At 38.8% G+C, this 20158-nt stretch overlaps 1 protein-coding gene across 1 annotated transcript in view; it reads right to left on the bottom strand.

Annotated features, from left to right (window-relative positions):
* Positions 1-9229: 9229 nt before the first annotated feature.
* ODF3L2 (outer dense fiber of sperm tails 3 like 2) overlaps positions 9230-20158 on the bottom strand; it is a 53565-nt gene continuing 42636 nt past the window's right edge. Inside the window, exons 3-4 of the mRNA XM_053700033.1 lie at positions 12967-13080; positions 9230-9874 (exon numbers count right to left, since the gene is read on the bottom strand). Of these exons, the coding sequence (XP_053556008.1) occupies positions 9384-9874; positions 12967-13080 (605 nt within the window). The 3' untranslated portion in view covers positions 9230-9383. The remainder of the gene's footprint in view (positions 9875-12966; positions 13081-20158) is intronic.

Raw genomic sequence — 20158 nt, 5'->3', positions numbered from 1 at the left:
TTACTTGCTCAAGGTAACTCCTCATATTGTACCCTTTTACATTAGTTCTATTTAGGTCTGGGTGACGTCCCCTTTGGGTCCTGGTTTACCCTTATCAGCCCCTTTTAATTAAGTTCCGAGTCCGGAACTTAAGAGAAGCATTGGCAGCCTGTAACCTAATTTAAATTTAAGCCTGTAGCTTTCTACCCCCCCTGGCCCTAGGCAGTTCTATGTAACTAGCCCCCCCCCCCGATTCTAGCACGTTTATCACCTAGCAACTATCCTAACTTTCATGACCTAGGGGTCCCGACGGGACGCAGTAACAATATGTAAAGTAGGGCAATCTGACCTAGTTAACTTACTCCTTAAAGGGTAATTTTACAGTGTTCTTACATAACTTCTATCCTATCAGGAACCTGACTTAATAATTCCTAAAGAAGCTACGATTATCATTATTCCAAAGCCCCTAAAAGATCCGTCCCTCTGCTCTAGTTATAGGCCAATTTCTCTAATAAACTTAGATGTCAAAATCTATGCCAAATTATTAGCCAACTGTATATCCCTATTGCTTCCCCATCTTATTGATGAACCAAGTGGCGTTTATACCCAACCGCGAAGGCCCTGACAATACTAGGCGATTACTCAATATTTTCACTGAATCTACCAGATTGAATAGACCTTTCTCTGTCATCTCGTTGGATGCAGAGAAAGCTTTTGATCGGGTCTGATGGAGTTACCTATGGGAAGTTCTTAAAACTTTTGGTTTCCCAGAGAACACCCAGTTAGCTATTCAAGCCCTATACTCTACTCCCACAGCGATGGTCAAAGGTTTGGGGTACCACTCACCCCCTTTCCCAATCTACAATGGAACCAGACAGGGATGCCCCCTCCCGCCCCTGCTGTTTGCCTTGGCAATTGAACCTCTTGCAGAAAAAATCAGATCAGATAAACAGATAGATGGCATCACCCTACATGGTACAAATCACAAAATAGCCTTTTTTGCTGATGATGTCACAATTTTCTCATCAGACCCATTGTCCTCACTCCCTAAGCGTAAAGATATGCTCGACTCCTTTGGACACATGTCTTTTTATAAATTGAATTTAGCTAAAACCCAAATTTTTACATGGGGTATACCCCAATCCATAGTTCAATACCTCAAAACCCATCACAAGGTAAATTGCATTAACAATTTTGTCACTCATCTAGGGGTTAAGATATCACATAATATACCGTGGATAAATAAAGACAACTACCTCCCCCTGCTATCTGAGCTACGTACCCTGAAAGAGAAATGGGACTACACATACATCTCTTGGATAGGCAGACTCACAGCCCTTAAAATGTTCTTTTTGCCCAAACTAACATACCTCTTTAGGTGTCTCCCAGTTAGAATCCCCAGATGTTTACTTCACCAGTTTCAAAGAGAGTTTACTAAATACATTTGGCAACATAAATCTCCTAGAGTGGCGCATAAAATTTTACAGAGCCCTCTCCATCGAGGAGGGATAGCCTCCCCCTCTATTCTCCCTTACTAAGAAGGGGCAATGTTAACACACATCTCACAATGGGGGGCAATGAAATCTCTCAGCAAATGGAAAGTTATAGAACAGGCCTCCTTACCACACCACATATATCTATCAGATTTAATTTGGATCCCCCCACTCCCACCGAACCTTGCACATTACTAACCCTATAATCTGTGAGTGCCTCGGGTTGTGGGACAAAATTAGACATTATCTTCACATAGCCCCACACCCCTCTCTGGTCACCTCCCTCGCTAGTCTACTTTTGGACCTTCCTGACTCTCATCCCCCAAAATGGACACAACTAGGAGTAAAGGTGGTCTCAGACCTCTGGTCCTCCTCTCCGCAACCGCGTTTCCACACGCTAGAAGAAATAAAAGATGATTCCCCAACACCTCAATACATGAAATTTGAACATGTTAGACTGAAGAGCTTTTTGACAAGTTGGGGCTTCAAACCTGACCTATCTCGTCCTTGCACATTGTGGGAAACTGTATGGAAACAGGGCAACAGATTACGTAAACCTCTATCTTTATAGGCAACACAGATGGTGAAAATAAACTACCTCACCTACTCAAATGAGAGTTATACCTCAACACTACCATCTCCCCTCAAATATGGCAATCCTCTCTAACTCTTACTAAAAGGGCTCTACACTGTGTCACATTATTTGAGACCTATTACAAGCTACTAACACACTGGTACTATATTCCCACAAGACTTGCCAAAATGTATGGGCATACCTCGCCTATGTGCTGGCATGATTGCAGACAGATAGGATACACTTTGCATATCTGGTGGGAATGCCCCAAACTAACACCTCTATGGAATACTTGTTTCTGCGTGTTATCTGGTCTGGGTATAACCCTCCCCAAGACCCCCTCAAATGCTCTCCTTCATATTGGAACCCATACCCTCTCCAAACACCAGGCATACTTATGTATATAACTCCTAACCGCGACCAAAGCGACAATTGCCAAGGCGTGGAAAAACACGTCCCCTCCAAGTTGGCCTATGATATTGAACTCAATGGCATAAATTTATACAATGGAGAAAGATATATTTTACACGCTAGATAGGTCAGATTTATTTGAGCTTATTTGGGCAGACTGGGAAGCATGTTATGACACTACCTGGGCATCCAATGCCATGGTAAACGCTTAAACTTGACTACTGGACGATATTGACCCTACCTACCCTAACCCTTTCCTCCTCCCTACTTTCCCACCTCACTCCATCCTTCTCTTCCCTACCTTCCTCACCTCTCCCCACTAGATACAAATATTAGATGTTGTTATGTCTATGAATGACATATAAGTGATACTTACTTATAATATATACAGTTTATATGCTTGCTTGTAGGGCCTGAGAGCCTCCTACATTACTACCTTTATTGATTTTTTTGTGTCAGATTTCAATAAAAGTTTTTGAAACTAAAAAAGAAAAAAAAATACCAGACAACCTATTGGTGATTGGATACGGAACGTAACTGGGTTCACACAATAGGGTAGATATATGAAAAGGCTAGCGAACATGATTCGCTGGTAAAATGTTTGTGCAATGCTGTCCCCTGCTATCTCACAGCCAATCGGCTGTTATCAGGGGCCGTCAATCATCCCATTCGGCTCGAGATGATTTCAGCCCGCCACCTTAAGGTCTTACAACCTCTGCTACTTAACTTCCATTTCATGTGGACCTGAAATGATGGGGTTCTGAAGTTGCATCTGCTGCTTAATAAATGGAGCCCAATGTCTCCACAAATCTCAACCTTAGGCCCACCATTGAGCCCACCACATATATTATTCACAAATATGCAGTCATTTTATCCCCTTCTTTTTGAGCCATATTTATAATGCATAAAGGCATAGAAGGTCCTTTACATTTAGCTGACAGGGGTCTTTAAAAAATCTGGACATTTAAGTGTTCAGTATTTTTGTACAGATTTTACTGAACAGCCTGCTAAAATACTGGACTGTCCAGTTAAATTCTGGGACACCTGGCAACCCTAGGTATTATGTATACAAAAGTATTAAAAGTTATATAAATCTTTAGGTTACAAGTATAAACTGTATTATGTATACAAAAGTATTAAAAGTTATATAAATCTTTAGGTTACAAGTATAAACTGTATTATGACATGTAAAGATATTGTTGTTTACACTTGGTTATATCCCCTCTCCAAACTGTTTTTCAAGATGCAAATATTCTAAAATCCAAACTATTCTGAAATTCAAACCTTCTCCAGTCACAAGCAGTTTGGATAAAGGGTTTTATAACTGTATCTAATTTTAAAGAATTTTTTTTCACATTTTAAAAGTTTGGTTCCACAAATAACCTAATTAGATCAAACAGACTACATGCACAACCTGAATGGCCCATAATAGTCGAAACATTACATGCTTTAGCATACCTACTAACATTTGTGGCTGGGTATCAGGGACTCAGGAGGTTGATGGGGGCCCGTCACCATTTTGTGGGTGGAGCCGTGATGGGAGGGATCATGGATGGTTAGTGAGAGGGATTGTGGATGTGTCTCGGAGGTTAATGGGTGCGTCTGGGAAGTTTATGGGTGTGTCTGGTTGCTATATGGGTGGAGCTACGGGAAATTTTGCAAATAGAGACATATGACAGAGCTCCGAATCAAGGGCTGTCACTCTCAAATAGGGACAGTGGGGAGGTCTGCTATAATTGGTTGAGAATGTAATTTTAAGACAAGCAACACTGCACTACTGTGTGTTTAACCACTGCAAAAGGGTTAAACACACAGTCAGGTCAGGTGCTACAATGTTTGGCTTTACAGGCGAAGACACATTTTGCCACCCCCCAAAAAAATAATATTTACCCTGCCATCACTGCTTCTTAACAAAATGTTCTAGTGATGTGTTAATAAGCTGCTATTTTATCTATACTGTAGTACCTTACACAAAGTAATAACAACAGTATTGCTCTACCTGATAGTAAATGGTACCCAGGGGTTAGCCAATGGTACTTGCTGCCTGGGTACAAAAATATTTTCTGCCGCCTTCCCCCCACCCAATATATTCCAATAGATAAAACACAGGACAAAATGTATTGTAATTATAGCGGCATATCATCTTTATTATATATTAGATGTTGATCCACACCATACCTTTCTCCAGTAATACCTATTATATATATATATATATTGTATTATGCAGTGGAATTATTAAAATTTCGTAGCTCTGACAGACATACACAAACTCATACATACATAAACGCACATCATACATGCCCGCGCACAGTCAATCACGCATGGGCAGAAGCTGTCAATCTCCCCGGTTTTATGAGACCGGGGAGATTGAAATTCTCCACCTAAGAGATTGAGAAGAGTTAGGGAAGCAACTCAGATATTTCTCTTAGATACATTTCACTCTGCGGTGCTCGAACAGCACTTTATGGTGGTCTTGGCGGGTATGGGGTATCCAGGCACCCTATTTGGCACAGGTCTTGGATGATAGTAGCTTACCCACCAGCCCTGACATATCTGTAATGACCTAATATCTACTGCAATATCACATTAACATTATTCCCCCTTGCCAGCCCATGAGTACAAAAACTGTCAGGATACCCAATATGTGCACCATACTCCGTTTTTATGTCTTTTTTGGAGAACAAATGCATTTAAAATAGGATTACATTGTTTTTCAGGACAAATAGATTTTATTTAATGTTAAAGTGATTGAGGTGTGGCTGTTCTTTTACCTCCTCACTATACTGTACAAAACATTATTTACCTCCTATCATTTATTGGGTGGAGATAGTCTGCTGTAGTGATAGTCCTGTTCTTAGTAAGACATTGCCCACATATGTGACTTTGGGCCCGTCTGACATGTTCAAATACCCACTGATATGGAGAGAAATCCGACAAAATCTTTGGGCTTTAATTTTGAGCATAATATTGTAATGTGTGTCACTGTTTTACATCCAGAATCCTGCATAGTGAGCTAGACAGCACTCAAAATAAAATTTGTATTTCTAAAAAATTATTAGAGACTTTGCCGTACTAACTTCTTAGATACTTGCACCAGAGCAGAAAGCTTTGTCAGGTCCTTAAAGTGATATACAACAGTCTGTTTCATTATTGTAATAAAAAAGCACTAAGCAGTACATTATACTTAATAGAAATAATTGCAATATGTATTATTTATAATTTAAAAATGATTTATTTAATATTTTTTTCTTCAACTTAATTTGTGCAGGGTCTATTACTTCCTTTCTCAGCCCCACAAGGGGGCTGTGGTCTCTACAGGAAGACGAAGGAGCTTAACTTTTAAAGTGGTTTCTACAAAACACCTGCACTAGCTCCAGTCAGTTTATTGCCTATGCTCAGTAGAGTACTACAACAATAATTTTACAGTAGAACTTAGGTTTAAAGGGATATTGAACCCAAATATTTTCTTTCATTATTCAGATAGAGCATGCAATTATAAGCAATGTTCTAATTTACTCCTATTATTTTTTCTTTATTTTCTTGGTATCTTTATTTGAAAAAGCAGGAATGTAAGCTTACGATCCGGCCCATATTTGGTTCAGTACCCTTGATAGCGCTTGCTGATTGGTGGCTGCATTTTCAAATAAAGATACCAAGAGAACAAAGAAAAATTGATAATAGGAGTAAATTATAAAATTGCTTAAAATGTAAAGCTCTATCTGAATCATAAAAGAAAAAAATTGGGTTCAGTATCCCTTTAATAATGGTAGCTCCCCTTTCTCACTTAAGGCAGTGGATACAGTGAGAATTTCCAAGTGCTCATTTCGCTAGAAACAAATATACGTTGTATGCTGTTTTAATATCATTTGTCTTGTTTATATTTACTTTAATTTAACTTTTCTTTTTTTTTTTTACTAAAATAGCACTGTTTTATATAATCTTTTAGCTTTATAGAGATTAAAATCAGTGGAAAGAATGAGAGCTAGAGCTTTGTTAAGATAAGATAGCATCAGGGCAGGCAATGAGATACATATTCAGTAATTGCCAGGAAATAGTGTAAATGTCCATTAAAATTCAGACAAATTTAAAAAATTGCAGATTATTCCAAATTTATAACATTCATCTAAAAACAATAAACAAGCTGCAGTTTTTAAACAAATAAACAAAGGAATGCATCAAAGGAAAAATAGTTGACTTATTTGTGTGGTTGTAACAGTTACTCTAAGGGGCCTATCTATCAAGCGCCGTGCGGAGCTTGAGGGCCCGTGTCTAAAGACCGTTGCCCCATAACCCTGTCCGCTTGCTCTGATGAGGCCGCAATTCAACCCATCTAGTACGATCGGGTTGATTGACACCCCCCTGCAGGCGGCCAATTTTCATTAACAAACTAATTCCAAAGAAACCCCTTAATGACCAGCGACAGTGTTAAGCCCTTAAGGACCAGTGCCGTACCCTGTGCGACGCTGCTGTCCTGAGCCTTTCTCTGCCGCAATCTCGCTAAAAGTGTCAAGATTGTGCTATTTCTGGGCCAGTGCAGCAATAGACTTGCAGAGTTATCGATGCAGAGAGGGATACTGAGAGGCACACCTCTCTGCAATGGGTAGTGGTGGTGTCAATCTTTGGTGGTGTGGGGTAGCCCATCGCTGGAGAGCAGGAATGGGTATGACCGCTGCACTGCAAAAAAAATAAATGCAGGTGAGCGGGAGGGAGGGGGAAAGAGGGGGTATAAATAGCGGGTAGGAAGGTCCTAGAGTAGAGATGGGAAAATACAGGGTAGGGAAAAAAATCGCGGAGGGGGAGGTGGGGTAAATGGGGGGGCAGCTACACTACAGAATTTTTTTATTTTATTTTATTATTATTGCATAAAAAAGAGAAATCATAGAAAACTGGGTAGTGACAGACAGCTGCCAGTACCTAAGATGGCGGAAACTAGTTAGAGGGGGGAGGGTTAGAGAGCTTTTTGGGAGGGATCAGGGAGGTGGGAAGGTAAGGGGTAATCATATACTGAAAATAATAATAGTAATAAAAAGGAGTCTAAAACTGTATACTGGCAGAGTGACCAGTGGGGGAGGGAAGAGAGTTGTTTGGGAGGGTCAGGGGACAGGAAGTGTCAGGTGGGAGGATCTACACTAAAGCTAAAATGAACCTTACAAGCTACCTGATTAACCCCTTCACTGCTAGGAATAATACAAGTGTGGTGGGCAGCTGCAATTAGCAGCCTTATAGTTACCAAAAAGCAATGGCAAAGCCATATATGTCTGCTATTTCTGAACAAAGGGGATCCCAGAGAAGCTTTTACAATGATTTGTGCCATGATTGCACAAGCTGTTTGTAAATAATTTTAGTGAGAAACCTAAAGTTTGGGAAAAAGTTAACAATTTTTTTATTTGATAGCATTTGGTGTGAAATGGTAACATGAAATATACCAAAATAGACCTAGATCAATACTTTGGGTTGTCTACTAATATATATATATATATATATATATATATATATATATATATATATACAGGCAGTCCCCGGGTTACGTACAAGATAGGGACTTTAGGTTTGTTCTTAAGTTGAATTTGTATGTAAGTTGGAACAGGCACTTTTTTTAGGTGAAACTCTAGCCAAACATTTTTTTTGTTTTAGATAGCATAGCATAAAGTTTGTTTTGCTATCTGTGCCCCTGTTCAGAAAATTTCACATCACTTTCTGTCCTTGTGACAATTGGATTTTCAGTATTTTGGATTATCCTGGAAAGAAGGATTGGCGATAAAGCTCTATTTTCTCTGTATGTAAGTACGAGTTGTACTTAAGTCGGATGCCTGTAACCCGAGGACTGCCTGTATATATATATATATATATATATACACACAGTATATATCTATATATATATAGTTTTGATAGGTGAATAAAAAAAAAAAAAGGCTCTATTTCTGTTTAAATGGAGTGATGGCAAAATGCTAAAAATGCTCTGGTCTTTTGGGGAAGTTTTAGTCTGAAATGCCCGGTAATTAAGGGGTTAAAGGGACATGAAACCCAAAAAATTTCTTTCATGATTCAGATAGAGAATACTTTAAAAAAAAAAATCCAATTTAATTCTATTATCAAATTTGCTTCCTCATGTTATTCTTTTTGAATAAATAACTAGATAGGTAGCATGGACATGTCTGAGGCATCTCTCTCTCTTGCTAATGTATAAAATTGTTGCAAAACTACTTCCATATAGTGCTGCAGAAACATGCACACTCCTGAACTTACCTTCCTGATTTTTAACAAAGGATAAAATGATAACGAAGAACATTTGATAATAGAAGTACATTGGAAAGCTGTTTAAAATTGAATGTTCTGTCTGAATCATGAAGGAAAAAAAATTGGGTTTTATGTCCCCTTAATGATTCTTAGACTAAACAATTTTTTTTGCGATGAAAGATTTGCCCAAAGTTTTTTTTTGTTTTTTTGTCTAATAAGAAAAATAGAGTGGAAAAAGTTGTTTGTAAATGTTAGAATTTGCATCTGAGGTTATATGGCTGGCTGCTGATGGGCATTCATTTTAGTATAGGGATTGTAGGATGCACAGTTTGTAAATGAAAATATTTACTAAAGCAGCAGGAGTGGAACAACATTTCTAAAGGTTTTAGCTCTATTTACTCTAAAACAGAAAGAACTTTGTGAGATTTAAGGGAAGGAGAGATTAATGATTACCCATAGAATATGGATTTACAGTTATTTGACACTATCGCTTTATAGCAAGGAGCGAGAAAGAGAACAAACATGTAAGGCCAGATTAACAATAATAAGCTTTATTGACAAACTATGAGTATTTCTCATGAGGATCTTCTTGTCTGCTGCACAAAAGCTTAAGTAACAGCTATTAGTGTGCAGGAAGAGAAGTAGAGAATGTAGAGTAGGTGGAAGATAGTGGTATAGGAAGAGATAAATCAGTCTGACACATTAATAATAAGGGGGGTAACGTATTCTGAGTGTCTGATACCCATTGAATAAGCAGGAGCTCGGTTTCTATGATTTGCCACCTTTTCAGGGCAGTAGGAGCCTGGCCCTGGTACAATGACTTCTCCATTCATAGCTTTGGCTGGATGTCTCCCCAGCATTGAGAAAGCCGGTCCCCTCCGTAAGTAGCTACTGGTTTCAGGTGATTGATAGTGAGCTGGGCCAGGAGTTTGAGCCAAATCCTCGGCATGCCCTCCATGCTGGGTTCGCCCTGCAAGACTACAGGCAGGGTTAGAGGATTTTCCTGGAACCCTTGGTCCTATCAACGAAGGCAGTGTGTACTTGTTGGGAGCAGGAACCTGATCCAATGTGCGATACCGTGTACGAGAGCCTATTGAGAAAGATGGGGCCCTGGGGTGTGTGGGGATTAAGCATTTCTCAGGGCTGTAAATTCCAGGTGCAGGAGTCACTATTTTCTTATCTATAAAAAACAAAAACACAATTATCTCATAAGATAAAAACAAACAAACAATAAACCATGCATTATGGAACACTATTAAGACTATTATTATTATTATTATTATTAACATACTAGCACAGATGCGCTGCTGTATCAAAACCAGAACTGAGAATGGCCATGTACTTCTAAAATAGCAACATTTTCATAACTTTTACCACAAAGCTTGAAACACAATTTTTTTTCTAATTTATTTCACCTATCATTAGATGGGAAGATAATTTGGGTATTACAATTTATTACTACTCATTCACAAACACTGGGAAAACTTTATTGTTCTGCCAAAGCTGCCTGCACAAAATTACCTATGCAGGTTTAGCCCTGTGGGCTAAATCATTCCGGCTTCTTTCTTTGAAACGGAATCTGACTTCCTGGGTTGTGTATCATTTGTCAACTGATTTATTTATTTAATTATATTATGTAATGCAGGAGAATGTTTTCCTTGTCTACACATGAGAGCTGAGACACCAAGAAGGGCGTTCCTTAAAATGTTGTGTATTGTGCTCCTATGTTTTGGTTTTTAATATCCTTGGATCTGATCATAAAATAATAAGTTTGCTTCTAGAGCAAGCAGCTTTTGGAAGCAACATATTGCAGACTTTTCCTAAACTACTTTTTCTACCCCGCCCAAGCGTTTTTCTTGTTGTTAAAAACCAATATTAAAGATTATGATGTCACAAGAAAAAGGGTCCAATGATCAAAAGCTCTCTGGTATGGCAAGATTATCTAAGGATTCTTGTCAGTATGCAAATTTTAAAGGCAATGCCCTTAGTGTTTTTTATTTTTCGTGATTTTAGTATTTTTGATAAACTTAGATTTTTTAAATTTTTCGTAGGATTTGGGTTTTTTTAGTTGTAATTTAGATTTTTAATTTTTTTCGTAGTGTTAGGTTTTTTTAAAATTTGTAATTTAGTATTTTTAATTGGTAGTTTTTTTATTTTATTAGAATAGTAAGGTTAGGTTAATTTATAGTTTATACTTAGGTTTATATTTATTTTACAGGTAAGTTTTTATTTATTTAAATAGAGTTATATTGTAATTTTAATTTAAAGTTAGGGGGGTGTTAGGTTTAGGGGTTAACAGTTTAATTTAGTGTTTTGCGATGTGGGGGGCTGGCAGTTTAGGGGTTAATAGGTTTATTTAGCGGCGGAGACGGGGGAGGCTGGAGGTTTAGGGGTTAATAACTTTATGTAGTGGCGGCGATGTCGGGGAGTGGTGGAATAGGGGTTAATAACTTTATTATAATGGTGCCGATGTCGGGGTGCGGGGGAATAGGGGTTAATATATTTAAATAGTGTTGTCGATGTGGGTGGGCGGCAGATTAGGGGTTAATAACTTTATTAATTAGCCGTGATGTGGGTGGGCGGCAGATTAGGGGTTAATAGGTTTAATATAGTGTTTGCAATGCAAGCGGGTGGCGGTTTAGGAGTTAATAGGTAGCTTATGAGTGTTAGTGTACTTTGTAACAGTTTAGTTATGAGTTTTGTGAAACATTTTTGTTACGCAAAATTCATAACTACTGGTCTCAAATGGCGGTATGGATCGTGTCGGTATAGACTGTAACACAAGCAATTTAGCCTCACCGCACAACCTGTAATACCGGCGCTATGGAAATCCCCCGCAAAAACATCATTTTTTTGAGTGCGGGATTGACATTGCGTTACAGGCTAAAATGCTTTCAGTATTGCTATACTGACACGACTCCCAATAGTGCATTACTGCTTTTATGCCGAAATTGCCATTTTTTCAGCGTTAAAAGCCGCAACGCAAAACTCGTAATCTAGGTGATTGTTGGGGACAAATTTTCTAGACATCAAACTGTGGTTCTGGAGTAAGGTGAAGAGTAGGACCCTGAAGAATGCAAGTGAACTGGATACACAATAATAGAAAATTTAAAGTTGTTTTTAATATAAAGTATATTTATTAGTTACGAGTTGTAGGTTGCTGGTGCCTATGGAGAAAAGAAAATCAGTTCTGCACTCAGAGTGGCCCTCCAGAGCAGGGGGATTCCAGCAACCATAAGTACCACTTCAGTGAACAGCATCTGTAGAGCAGACCTGTGAATCACAGCCTGATCAACGTAAAAAAGGATCTTCAGTGATGTTATGCAACAAATAATTCACAATTCCATTTTCCATCCTAAGGAATCAGATCAAATGTTAATTTATGTATAAGATTGCCGTTTAGAAATTGGACATTTGTGACTATCCTTTATTACAAAACTTGGATATGTCATTCACATAAGCAAACTATTTTTCACCCTCTTTCTAACTTGAGTTATTTCACTATTAAAGGGACAGTCAACACCAAAAATGTTGTTGTTTAAAAAGAAAGATAGTCCCTTTATTACCCATTCCCCAGTTTTGCATAACCAACACTGTTATAGAACTACACTTTCTACTGCTGTGATTACCTTGTATCTAAGCCTCTGCAAACTACCCCCTTATCTCAGTTCTTTTGACAGACTTGCATTTTAGCCAATCAGTGCTCACTCCTAGGTAACTTCACATGCATGAGCTCAATGTTATCTATATTATACACATGAACTAATGCCCTCTAGTGGTCAAAATGCATTCAGATTAGAGGCAGTCTTCAAGGTCTAAGAAATTAGCATATGAACCTCCTAGAATTAGCTTTCAACTAAGAATACCAATAGAACAAAGCAAAATTGGTGATAAAAGTAAATCGGAAAGTTGTTTAAAATTACATTCCCTATTTAAGTCATGAAAGTTTTTTTGGACTTGACTGTCCCTTTAAATGTATTATTGTACAGAGATATTGAGAGCATTACAAGTAATGGTGTTTGCTAGAGGTCTTAGAAAAGCTAAAGGTCTTAGAAAACAAATAGTTAACCTATTGAGGATGAGAAATGACATATGCATAGCTACAGATTTAGATATATTTTTACACTTCAGGCTTTATACATGCCTATTTATATAAATGATAGAAATTCAGGAACCCACTTCTCCTTCTTTTATCCCAGCAATCTAAAAGTGTAGAGTATATAAGTGACAAGTCAGAAACCCAAGTCACTGTATAGTACATCTCCCTTTTACCTTCAGGTTTCCCTCTAGCCAACATGGAATAGGCAGGTCCAGCACTGCGGCCAAAACGTGTAAGACTTGGGTCTACATAATATCTAGGCCCAGGGCTGCAATCCTTCTGATGGTCTAAAGGGAAGAAAAGAAAATCAGTGGGTGATGACAAATACAAAAATGGAACAATAAACAAAAACACAAGAAAAAAAGGGTAATACAACATATAATGGCTTGTGTCAGCTGTCCCACAGAAAGTTAACAACTTATTCTTGAACTCCTAAGCTTATTGCTTTCCATCCCCTACTACATTAACTGCTTACCTCTTAGAGACATCAGCCTAAATAACCTCTTAACACAGTACAAAAAACATCCCTCCCTTCTGCTTCAACCCGCCCCCCATTCCCCAAGTACAAATAACCCTTTCCTCCCTCTACTGCCTACCACTTTATCTCCTTACCCGTAATACTTTAATTGCACAACAAATTACTTTAACCGCATCTTACTAAAACATTTGTATAATTAGGAAGATATTTGAATTGGTAACATGGCGTGTGATTGGCGATGTTGCTTACAGGAGTTGCTTACATGGATGTTTATGCAATAGACATATTGATTTAATATTTGTTTCAGAATATAGCTCAACATTTGTCATGAAGATGGAGGTATCTTTTATTTTCCAAATATTCCTTTCTCTGTTAGAATATTATGATACACGTATTCTAGTCTGCCCTGATTTTGATAGTTTGTTTTTAATGATGGCTCTGTGATTGGCCAGTTTGAATTAAGGCAGATCCTCTCAATTTAAAGGGTGGGCTTCACATGGTATGATTGTTTCCTTTCACTCTTATTTGCACTTTCTATGATGAAGGGGTGAGATCCTTGAAACGACAGTACTGCTGTTATTGTGTAATAAAGAAATTGGAAAATCCAGAGAGTGCTAGCAGTTCCTGCTGCTTATTTATATATATACACACACACAGCCACATTTAACCCCTCACAAACTTAAGTGCAAAGCCCATGTGAACAATTTCATGAGAGAGAGAGAGAGAGAGAGAGAGATTGAGAGAGAGAGAGATTGAGAGAGAGAGATTTAGAGAGAGAGATTGAATTTAGAAAAGACCAAAATCACTAGTATTTCAGTTAAATAAATATGTGTTTCTGTCTTCTAAACGCTTAGTGATAATGCAGAGCCTATTCAAGAATATATATAAAATACCTTGCTTGGTGCACAGGGGCTCAGTAATACTGGAACAGGAAAAGGCTTTCCCCAAACTGTCTAAAATGTCTTTGTATCCTGTAGCATTAAAAGGACATGAAACCCAAATTTTTTCATTCATGATTTAGTAAGAGCATGCAATTTTAAACAACTTTCTAATTTACTTCTATTATCTAATTTGTTTAATTCTCTTGATATTCTTTGATGAAATGCATATCTAGATAGGCTCAGTAGCTACTGATTGGTGGCTGCATATAGATGCCTCATGTGATTGGCTCACACATGTGCATTGCTATTTCTTCAACAAAGGATATCTAAAAAATGAAACAAATTAGATAAAAGTAAATTTGAATGTTGTTTAAAATTGTATTCTCTACCTGAACCATGAAAGAAAATGTTGGGTTTAGTGTCCCTTTAAGATGACCCTTCACTGGAACATAGAAGATGTGTCCACTGCTCTAGAGTCCAGTGGTGGTGTGCTTTGCACCCCATCAGGTGACGCTTGGCATTGCACATGTTAATGTGAGGCTTGTGTACAGCTGTTTGGCCATGTAAACCCATTTCACGAAGCTCCTGATGCACAGTTCTTGTGCTGAAGTTGCTTCTAAAGGCAGCTTGAAACTTTGTAGTGAGTGATGCAACCGATGATAGCCGATGTTTATGCACTACGTACTTCAGCACTCTGTGGCACTGCTCCGTGAGCTTGCTTGGCTGTTGTTCCTAGATGATCCACTTCACAATAATAGCACTTAAAATTGACCATGGGAAGATCTAGTGGGGCAGACATTTCACAAACTGACTTGTGGCAAAGTTATTCTATGACAGTACCAGGTTTAAAGTCACTGAGCTCTTCAATATGACCCACTTTACTGCCAAGGTTTATCAATTGGCTATGTGTTGGGTTTTATGCACCTGGGTGCACCTTAGCAATGGTTGTGGCTGAAAAAACTTTACTAAAAAATTATTAGTGTGTGTGTGTGTGTATATATATATATATATATATATATACACACACACACACATATACAGTATATGTATATATATATATATACACATATTTATACACACACACATATATACAGTATATATATATATGTGTGTGTGTGTAATTTTAAATTGAAATCAATATTTTTTCATACCAACATATTGAATATTTATAATTCTTTGTAATGATGTTCAATTCTTTAAATGTATTACATTTACTTTATCTTCCTTATCTTTTTTTTAAACCGTGCTTGAGGAAGTGGGTTATTTCAGTATGAGGGCAAAGGCAATATAGGAGGGGAGAAGGGGTTATTATTTGTTCTGGGGGAGTACTGGATGGTAATGGGTTAAAATGGTGGTAGCTAGAAGGGATCATTTAACCTAGTTAATGCAGAAAGGGGGAGAAAGGTATTATTAATGCTGAGGAGCAAGTTCATTGTGTTTATTGGTATTTCAAGGGTCATGAAACCCAATTTTTTTGTTTCATGATTCAGACAGAGAATACATTTTAAACAACTTTCTAATTTACTTCTATTATCATATTTGCTGAATTCTCTTGGTATCTTTTGCTGAAAAGCAGGGACTAACGCTCAGGAGTGTGCACATGCCTGAAGCACTATATGGCAGCAGTTTTGCAAGAATGCTATCCATTTGCAAGAGCACTAGATGCAGAGGCGTAACTAGAAACCACAGGGCCCAGGTGCAGGAATCTAAGAAGCCCCCCCCCCCCCCCCCCCAAAAAAAAAAAAAAAGTGGATTTGATACATATTTTTTTTTTTTTTTTTTTACATTTAACACAGAAAGAAAAATGTGAATCAGATGACATGTCTGCAAAAGGAGGTACCCTGTGCCCACAGTCTGTGAGATGGTCTGACCCCCTATTACTGTATATAGTGACACTGTATAACCCACCAGTACTGTACACTATAAAGCACAATTACTAAGACAAAATAACATTTTCTGGGAGTTAGTACACTTATGTGCAATATATAATCCTTCATTAACATTAAGGATTGCACAAACAATTGTAGTGTTCCACTGAGACGAACCATAGAGATAGACTAATTGTTGATGAGGTAAATGGCCTGTGGAAAAAAAAAGCTGCTCTTGTGCCTAGAGGTTCTAGTACTCAGTATCTCAGAAGGTAGCCATTCAAAGATGATGTGGCTAGGGTGAGAGGAGTCCATAATGGTTTTGCTAGTCCCTTTTTCTCATTTTGGAAGAGTACAGATCCTGAATGGAGGGCAGGGGAATACCAAATTTATTTTTAAAATTGTATGTTCTGCCTCAATCACAACAGAACATTTATGGTTTTCATATCTCTTTGTGGTTCGCTGTGGTATTCTAAAAATGAGAGAAGGACCAGAGGGATAAGTAATCCCTCTCTTTAATACAGGGGCTCCAGTATTCTTTAGAATTATAAACAAAATACACTCACTTTATTTAATAAATATCATAGTAAAAAAAAAAAACACATCTAACATAAAATGGCGATGTCCATTTGTTAGATGACAATTTATTGTTACTATGATATTTCTTTAATAAAGTGAGTGTATTTTGCTTATAAAAGGCTAGATTATGAGTGGTGAGCTAAGTGTTGCGGTCGATCAAAAAACAAAATGTATGCTTACCTGATAAATTTCTTTCTTTCCCGGCATGGAGAGTCCATGATTTCATTCTAGTTTCTAGTGGGTTATTCAACTCCTGGCCAGCAGGAGGAGGAAAAGAGCACCCCAGCAGAGCTGTTAAGTGTCACTTCCCTTACCCATAATCCCCAGTCATTCAGCCAAAGGAAAATGTAAAAAGAAGATAAAATGTTTGAGGTTTGTACAAAAAAGAAAATGGCGTCTTAAATTTAAATAAGGGCGGGTCGTGGATTCTCCATGCCCGTAAAGAAAGAAATTTATCAGGTAAGCATACATTTTGTTTTTTTTCCTATGGCATGGAGAGTCCACGATTTCATTCAAATTACTAGTGGGAACCAATACCCAAGCTAGAAGACACAGAATGAAAAGGAGGGAGCACAATACAGGCGGACCTAAACAGAAGGCACCACCACTTGAAGAACTTTTTTCCCAAAGGAAGCCTCAGCAGAGGCAAAAGGTATCAAATTTGTAGAATTTGGAAAAGGTATGCAATGAGGACCATGAAAAGCCCAGGAAGAAGAGACAGTCCTAGTGGAATGAGCCGTAATTCTCTCAGGAGGCTGTTGTCCAGCTATCTCATAAGCTACCCGGATAACACATCTCAACCAGAGAGAAAGAGTAGTAGAAGTGGCCGTCTGACCCTTACCCTTACCAGAGAAAACAACGAACAGGGCAGATGATTGATGAAAATCCTTAGTTGCTTGAAGGTAAAATTTTAATGCACGCACAACATCCAGGTTATGCAATAGGCGTTCCTACTGAGAAGGATTGGGACAAAAAGAAGGAACAACAATTTCCTGATTGATATTGTGATTCAATACTACCTTAAGAAGAAATCCCAGCTTAGTACGAAGGACCGCCTTATCCGCATGAAAAATAAGATAAGAGGAATCACACTGTAGAGCCGAAAGCTTGGATACTCTGCGAGCAGAAGAAATAGCAAGAAGAAACAAAACCTTCCAAGATAACAGCTTAAAGGGACAGTATACTGTAAAATAGTTTTTCCCTTAATGTGTTTACAATTGCTTTTTTTATCAACTGCCGAGTAAAAAATGTATGAAAATTAGCTTTTTAAGGTTTATTTGTGTATATTAAAGCTCTGATTGTGTTTTGAAGCCACAGCCTAATAAAATAGGTTGAGCTTGTAGGTATAATCAGATCTCATTACTGTATCACATTGTGCACATATACCTGCTTCTTTATCTTATATCTGTCCTTAAAACAACCACCAATACTTTGAGAAAACAATGGAAAATCAACATTTTATTACCTTATCTCTGCTTTATCACACTGGGAGTGTAATTTCTTTTGCTGGCTGTGTTTACAAAGCTTATCTATAGCTGGTACGTGCGGCCACAAACTTTCAGAATAGGTGGGGATACCACATGCTAAATTAACAATTTCAAATGCCAATATAAGGGTAAAGGAGCTACTAGTAAACAATTTAATACACTCCAGCAGGTAAAGTGGATCATTGGGAACAAATTAAAGGGGAGAAAATTTTTGAGTAAACTGTCCCTTTAATATCAAATGAATGCATCAGCTCAAATGGAGCCTGCTGCAAAACTTTAAGAACAAGATTAAGGCTCCAAGGAGGAGCAACAGGTTTAAACACATGCCTGATTCTGAACAAGGCCTGAACAAAAGATTGAACATCTGGCAGATCTGCCAGATGTTTGTGCAAAAGAATAGACAGTGCAGAAATCTGACCCTTCAGAGTGCTGACTGACAAACCTTCAGGTCCTCCGGAAGAAACGACAAAATTCGGGGTACCCTTACCCTGCTCCAAGAGAAACCCTTCGATTCACACCAATAAAAGAATTTACATCATACCTTATGGTAATCTTACGAGTAACATGTTAACGAGCCTGAAGCATGGTATAAATGACCTTCTCAGAAAAACCACGCCTAGCCAAGACTAGGCATTCAATCTCCAAGCAGTCAGCTTCAGAGAATCTAGATTTGGGTGGAAGAAGGGACACTGAAGTAGAAGGTCCTTCCTCAGAGGCAACCTCCAAGTGGGAAGAGATGACATCTTCACCAGATCCAATAACCAGATCCTGCGAGGCCAGGCAGGAGCTATTAGAATCACAGGTGCCCTCTCCTGTTTGTTACGAGCAATGACTCGAGGAAGGAGAGCAAACGGAGGGAACAGGTAAGCCAGACTGAAGTTCCATGGCACCACCAGAGCGTTGATCAGAGCAGCTTGAGGATCTCTTGATCTTGAGCCGTACTTTGGAAGTTTGGCATTTCAATGCAACGCCATCAGATCCAACTCCGAAACCCCCACTTGAGGGTTATAATTGAGAATATCTCCGGGTGGAGAGCCCACTCCCCGGGATGAAAAGTCTGCCTGCTCAGAAAATCCGCTTCCCAGTTGTCCACCCCTGGAATGTGGATGGCAGATAGGAGACAATCGTGATATTCCACCCACTGTAGAATGTGGGTCACTTCCTTCATAGCTAAGGAACTCCAAGTTCCTCCTTGGTGGTTGATGTATGCCACTGAGGTGATGTTGTCCGTTTGGAATCTGATAAACCGGACCAAAGCTAGTTGAGGACAGGCTGTTCAGGCATTGAAGATCGCTCTCAATTCTAGAACGTTTATAGTAAGAGAAGAATCCTCTCGAGTCCAAAGACCTTGGCCTTTAATGAGCCTCAAACTGCTCCCCAGCCTGACAGGCTGGCGTCCGTGGTCACAATCACCCAGGATGGTGTCAGGAAGTATGTACCCTGAGACAGATGGTCCTGTGAAATCCACAAAGAAAGAGAATCTCTTGTAAGGGGATTCAGAACTATTCTCTGCAATAGACCTGAGTGGTCTCCGTTCCATTGACTGAGCATGCATAGCTGTAGAGATCTCAGATGGAAAGAGCAAAAGGGATGATGTCCATGGAAGCAACCATCAGACCCCTTACCTCCATACACTGAGCCACCAATGGACGTACAGAGGACTAAAGTGAGAGGCAAGAAGCAAGACGTTTGGATTTTCTGACATCCGTCAGATAAATCTTCATGGATAGAGAATCTATCATTGTTCCTAAGAAACACACCCTGGTGGATGGTACCAGGGAACTCTTCTCCAGATTCACTTTCCAACCGTGGGAACGTAGAATAGACAACAACATCTCTGAATGAGATTTTGCTAACTGAAAAGATGGCTCCTGAACCAAGTTGTTGTCCAGGTATGGCGCCACCGCTATTCCCGGAGATCTGACCACTGACAAAAGGGCCCCTAGGACCTTTGTAAAGATTTGTAGGGCCGTAGCAAGGCCAAAGGGAAGAGCAATACATTGGAAGTGTTTGTCTAGAAAGGCAAACCAAAGGAATTGATGATGTTCCCTGTGAATAGGAACATGAAGATA

The sequence above is a fragment of the Bombina bombina genome, chromosome 2, assembly GCF_027579735.1.
Source record: "Bombina bombina isolate aBomBom1 chromosome 2, aBomBom1.pri, whole genome shotgun sequence".
Lineage (NCBI taxonomy): Eukaryota > Metazoa > Chordata > Amphibia > Anura > Bombinatoridae > Bombina > Bombina bombina.
The sequence above is the reverse complement of the archived record's forward strand: the minus strand, read 5'-3'. Positions and strand labels throughout refer to the sequence as shown.